General features: G+C 40.8%; 1 protein-coding gene across 1 annotated transcript; it reads right to left on the bottom strand.

The window, feature by feature from the left end:
- Nucleotides 1–826: 826 nt before the first annotated feature.
- Nucleotides 827–6,399, bottom strand: LOC116312448 (succinate dehydrogenase [ubiquinone] cytochrome b small subunit B, mitochondrial-like). Its single transcript, XM_039608520.1, has 3 exons — nucleotides 6,380–6,399; nucleotides 4,507–4,657; nucleotides 827–1,324 (listed from the first exon to the last, which is right to left on the bottom strand). Exons 2-3 carry the CDS (start codon nucleotides 4,608–4,610, stop codon nucleotides 1,159–1,161), a joined length of 270 nt encoding a protein of 89 aa, XP_039464454.1. The 5' UTR covers nucleotides 4,611–4,657; nucleotides 6,380–6,399; the 3' UTR covers nucleotides 827–1,158.
- Between the last annotated feature and the right edge of the window lie 299 nt (nucleotides 6,400–6,698).

Raw genomic sequence — 6,698 nt, 5'->3', positions numbered from 1 at the left:
CAAAGGAAAGGAAGTTGCCTAATAATTATGCACACCTGATATAGGGTGTTGATGTCATTAGACCACACCCCTTCTCATTACAGAGATGCACATCACCTAATATGCTTAATTGGTAGTAGGCCTTCGAGCCTATACAGCTTGCAGTAAGACAACATGCATGAAGAGGATGATGTGGACAAAATACTCATTTGCCTAATAATTCTGCACTCCCTGTATATAAGTGCATGTTCCAAGATTATAATGTAATATCATAAAGCTTTGATTTGACTGTCATATTAAGTCTTATTTTACTGATTTAAGAACAGTCCTGGAATTTTCACAAATTGATCAAAATAAACATGATTTATTTTAAAGCATTTTTGTTTCTTTGAAATGTGCAGATTGTATGTGAATCAGTTTCTGCTGCAAAGTATAACATGACCCCAGAGAGACGCAGTCGTGTCCTGTTCCTGCCTCGAAGGTTAAAATACCTCCGAGGCAGGAACATGATGGAAGTTTGGAGCTCATAATTTCACACCCAGTCAGCTGGACATGCACAGGCAGGGTTAGCATTACTGGTTTGGTTGAATTTAAGATTTAGCCGGTCTGACCTTTATTAAACCTTCAAGCAGAGCATTAATAAACCTTTATATAAGGGTATGAGATCATATAAGCTGTCTGTTCCTACAGCAGAGGCCACTGCTCTCTGTATAGCCGCAGCATTGCAGGGACATCCTGGTCACAATGACACTAAAACAGGAAGTGGGGCATGGAAATGGTTTTTCCAAACAGGGGTTAGTGTGTGCTGCTGCTGATGGGTGTAAGAGAAAAGGCAGCATGCGCACACTGGAAGTAAACATGTTTAAGAGATCAGCCACACAAAGGACACAAACGACAAAGAATGAACGAGAGCTTAGACAGCTGTATTCTATAAGACTTGATCAAGTCATGGCTGTGTTGTTAAAACGTGTTTGTAGCTTAAATTTAGCCCACAGTTACTCAGGAACAGCCCAATCAATGAAAACAAAGACAAAGCTTGAATCAATGAACACAAACACTTTTGAATCAATGAAATATTGTCAAAATGATATTTACAGAGAACACACTGATTTCTTTTGTTAAACACGCAGCCAGGATCAGCGTTTCGGTCTTCCTGAGCGTCCTGGCCCACAGTCATATTCACTTGCTCCAGAGCAGGGCGACAGCTTTGCATATGCCCACGTCGTTGTAGTTGAAGTAACAAAGACCAGTGAAGGTGATCGTGGACAGGAGGAAGAGAGCTGCGTTGGCCATCTTGATCTTTGTGTCCCCGTGAACGTAGTCTGTCAACACCTGCCCGAGACCCCTGCAACAACACAGGCAGAGGAAAAGATGAGCAGGCCTCCCTTTGCTTCAGCTGGGTGACACTGAAGCGCTTTAAATGACTGCACAGCACAGCACAGATGGAAAATGTGCAACCAGTGTTTCTAAATTTGACTCTGACATTAATGCAACTAATGCCCCATAAACATGTGCTGACATTTCCACGCGCAACAGATGTTGTGTTTTTTTTAACATCTGAATGAACTCTGTCCACACATGATGACAGCCAGGAGCCTCAGCCATCACGTCTATGACAAAGACCTCGCTCTGCAGCCTGACACACTAATATAGTAAATTCCTGCTGGGACTAAAATGCTGCTGCTGCAGTTGCTCAATTTATCCAAAACCTTTATTTTTTTAAAGGGATTTGAGGTCCAGATTATAAAATATGATTTCTGAGCTGCAAAATCTTCATCCAGCAACAGTCACAGTAACATCTCGCCTTACGTTTGAGCCATTCAGACTCTAATTAACCAAGCTAACCAAGCATAAGAGTCTCCAATTTGCATAAAATAACTTACAGTTGTGTTCAAAATAATAACAGTGTGTTTTAAAACGTGAGTAAAACTCAAAATCCGTATAATATTTTTATTCCTGTTCATTAGGAACACTGCACATTAATTTTTCATTAAAACATGAAGAAAAAGTATCAATATTTGAGTTACTTTACAGAAAATGAAGGAAAACATGATATTGGGCTTCTCAAAAATAGCAGTGTCTGCATTTTCATTACAAACTCAAATATGTACTCAATAAACTGAAAAAATGTTAAGATTTAGCAGTCCTGTGAATCACTAAACTAACATTTAGTTGTCTAAACACTGCTTTTGAGAACTGCTTCCCATCTGTGCTCCATGGAGTCCACCAACTTCTGGCAGCTGTAAACAGGTATGCCAGCACAGGATGATTTGACAACCTTCCACAATTCCTCTGGATTTCTTGATTTTGCCTCAGAAATAACATTTTTGATGTCACCCCACAAGTTTCCTATTGGATTAAGGTCCAGCAATTGGGCTGGCCACTCCATAACCGTAATTTTGTTGGTCTGGAAACAAGATGCTGCTTGCTGACTGGTGTGTTTGGGGTCGTTGTCTTTTTGAAACACCCATTTCAAGGGCATTGTAGATATGATTAGCTTATTTTAGAGTTTGGAAATGTGTTAGATAGAATGTAAAATTATTATGAGACACTGAAACTGCCCTGGATATAAATAAAGGCCTGACTGTGTCATGAACTTAGGAGTAGATCTTAGGAGACCCTCCCCAGTTGAACTGTGAAAGTAAGACAAAGAGGAGTTAATGCTGAGTGGAAATTCCCCAGAGGATACCTGTGTGGGGGTCTCAATATTTAACTTGATAACTGTGGTCTGGAAGAGAGAGGGGGTTTTTATGACCCCTAGGGAGTCACGTACCAGAGACACACACAGGGCTTAAACTGTTACACTCACACATCCACATGCACACTCACTCACGTGCACTCACATAGACACGCGGGTACGCGCACACACAGGCATTCACGTGCTCGTGCATACACACAGAGACAGAGTTTGCAGCACATTATGGGGGTTTTATGATGCGGCCGCTTCTATAAAGCTGGCTGTGACTAACAAAGGGGTGAAGATTGTTTCAGAGGGACACCGGCCTCGTCTTCCCTTCTAGAAGTGCATGCTTAAATGAAGATGAATAAAGATGAATAAAGATTTTGTAAAATAACTACTGAGTTCCGGTGCCGTTTTCTGGATCCGTCGACGAATCAAAGAACCGGGGTAAAACTGATTTCGCAACAGCATCTCCTCTTCAGCATAAGGCAGCATGACCTCTTCAAGTATTTTGATATAAGCAAATTGATCCATGATCCCTAGTATCCGATAAATAGGCCCGACACCTTAATAAGAGAAACAGCCCCATATCATGATACTTGCACCACCATGCTTCACGGTCTTCAGAGTCGACTGTGGCTTGAATTCAGTGTTTGGGGGTCGTCTGACAAACTGTCTGCGCCCCTTGGACCCAAAAAGAACAATCTTACTTTCATCAGTCCACAAAATGTTTCTCCATTTCTCTTTAAGCCAGTCGATATGTTCTTTAGCAAATTGTATCCTCTTCAGCAGGTTTTTTTTGTTTGTTTCTTTTTTTAACAGTGGGGCTTTGCGGAGGCTTCTTGCCGATAGATGAGCCTCACACGTCTTCTAATTGTCACAGCACTCACAGGTAACTTCAGACCGTCTGTGATCTCCCTGGAGCTGATCATTGGCTGAGTCTTTGCTATCTGGCCATTGTTCGATCCATTCAAATGGTAGTCTTCCGTTGTCTTCCACGTCTCTCTGGTTTGGCTTTTCATTTTAAAGCATTGGAGATCATTTTATCTGAGCAGCCTATCATTTTCTGCACTTCTTTATATGTTTTCCCCTCTCCTATCAGCGTTTTGATTAAAGCACGCTGTTCTTCTGAACAATGTCTGGCACGACCCATCTTTCTCAGGTTTTCAGAGAGAAATGCATGTACAACATGTGCTGTTTCTTCACATAATGAATGACCTCACTGATTGGACTCCACACTGCTATCATTTTGAACACGCCCATTTCATTTAATTCTTCAATTACACAGACTCAGGTGCAGTCATATCATGAATGTTGGGTCTGTTGGTTTCTCGGACTCTGCTACACTGACTGGTAAATTATTTGTCATGTAATAATAAGATTTATACCAAAACACTGATTGAGCTGGTTAGTCATGTTGGACTGCTTTTGTTTTGAACACATCTGTATATTTTCTGTTTAATATTTATGTGACCTCCAGGGTGAGTAATCATTTAAATGTACATTTATAAAAATCTGCATGAAGGTCAATAAACATAGAAACATTGTTAATGTCAATAATACACAATCACTGTACCTAATAAAAACCAGCTCTTTATTGAGAGCTGAATGAGGAAATATTGTTTCTTTCTCTTACTCATAAATGCAGCCTGCACAGTAGTCCTGGTATTGTGACAGACTGACGAGAGCTTATATAGCTTTCAGGAAATGAAAGCTCTAAAACAGAACAGCTTAGCGTCACTGTTTAAATAAAACACGTGTCAGGAATATTTTATCTGAGGTTTGCGAATATTTGCGAACATTTTAGAAACAAGTGAAACCAGGGATCAGCTGACTGCTAGTCTTACCAGTGTCCGTGAAGGGTCAGGGCAGCAGCCAGAGAGTAATCGATGACAGGACCAGGGTTGAAATAAGCGACAGGGCCCATGGCCAGCAGCAGCACGCTCAGCATTCGCTCTGCCGTCCAGTGCAGAGAGGCCGCTTTGGAGTTGGAGCTCGCTGTGAAGCAAGACAAACTGCAGAGCATCAGAAGGCTGAACAATGTGAAGCTCTGAGCAGAACTGACATACAGACTTCAATCTGACTCAGTCACATGTATCTCAAATTCTACACATTCCACTGGAAAGATCGGGTCTCCTGAAATCTATATTAAGTTTGTCTACTTCACTGAGCCGCTTGTGTCTTTGCCATTGAAGTCACTGAACATCTTTCTGTGATTTTTTAAAATTTTTTTGGTGTAATTTTGTATCCAATGTTGCACAAATTGTAGATAACAAGTATGTTCAGTGATCCATCAGCGTCATTGGCAACCTGTGAACTTGGCACCAATCTGAATGTCTGAGGGTGACGACGTCTGCAGCTCTGATCTCAGGTTAACAGGTTCAGTTTGTTTAAGCTGCACAAACCAGACGTGGAGCTGTGACACTGTCCTTGTATGGACAACCAAGTAAATGCAGTTTTAAATGATGATTTTATTGTTAAAAATAATAAAGTCATCATTAATGACTCTGCTTTAGCTGAACTCAGAAATCAGGAAGAGGGCATATTGATCCTATCTCTCTCAGCAGGACAGGAAAACTGATTCTTTCTTCACTATAACCTGATAGGACAAAGATTGGAAACCTTTCTATTATAATAATATAAGCTGGAAATCCATATTGTTACAGCAGCACAGTGGACAGGGCAGAAATAAATAGAGTATGAAGCTACGGATTATGATGGAGGTGACACATCCTATCAGGTGTAATTAAACCGATGTAGAATTTAAGGGCGATACAATTTAAACAGCTGAAATTGTGATATATTGGCCAAGATTTTATTTTCTTTATTTGGCTTTGCACTTATTAAGTGCCTTTGTTGAAAGACTCACGGGTGGTGTTACACAGCTTTACAAACTAAAGTTCATGTGAAATTGATCAGATATAAGGACTGGAGTGAAAAAGGAGCCAGTCCAAAGAAAAACTCTGACAGAAAGAAGAAGGACTATTACTCACTAAAACGAGAAAGCTAAATCATATTCTGGCTCAATGTGAACTTATTTTTCATATTTGAGCAAAAACAGAAAGAAGGCGACTTCATTCTGGACCCACATAATGGGTAGACCACATGACCACCAAACAGGCCAAAGTGTCACCACCTGTGTTCATGTGGAAAAAAAACACCGTGTGTACACGTGAGGGCGAAACCATCAAGATCCAAAACAGGAACCAAAGCGATCCTGCTCCACTTCAGACACCTGTACCTGCTGAGCGGTTGCCATGTTTGTGGGCCTGGCCACGCCCCACTGGACCACGTGACCACGATCACATCAGAGTTGTTCCAGGCTCAGTGATGACTGCGTGTGGCACTAAACACAATCGGCCTGCAATGAGCTGATGTGTGTTTCCTTGGTTTATGACTATAAATAAATAGATTACAGAGCGATCCCGTCTTACATGCTTTACTGCTCAAAAACACACTATTCTGTGCACAGCTGTAGCTCCTCCTTTCGCCCTCGGGGTGTAACGCTTCTGCTTCTCTCTCACCCTCCATAAAGATTATAGTTAATGCAAAACATGTCTGAACTAGCCATTTTCTGCTTTTGGAAAGTTAACCCAGCTCCTCAGATACCAGGACTGCCCCACTGGACCTCCACTGGTGCTGAAATGTAATGTGTGTGTCACACACGGTTCACACATGCTACAGTTACGTCGAGTCAAAAGTAGAACATGTGCAGCTTACTTGTTGATTTAAGCGTGTCAGAGCTGATGACTGCCAGAGGTTTCTGAGGTTGTGGTATTTAAATATTCTACATGTCTCGCACACGTGGGTTAGACAAGGAAGCTAAAGTAATTTTAGAATTTAATTGAAGAATAAATATAAGCAATACATATTTGATTAGTATAAAAATGAAAGAGATTAGATAAATAATGTATGATTAATTTTATCTGCTGATTCACATGAGTATATAGCTGTGCTATTGTATAGAATGAGAATCTTAATATCTTCACAATATGAGAATGTATGTGTAGTGTATATATATCGTTACCATTTTGATTAA

The sequence above is a fragment of the Oreochromis aureus genome, linkage group 3, assembly GCF_013358895.1.
Source record: "Oreochromis aureus strain Israel breed Guangdong linkage group 3, ZZ_aureus, whole genome shotgun sequence".
Classification (NCBI taxonomy): domain Eukaryota; kingdom Metazoa; phylum Chordata; class Actinopteri; order Cichliformes; family Cichlidae; genus Oreochromis; species Oreochromis aureus.
This window is presented reverse-complemented; position numbering and strand designations above follow the sequence as displayed.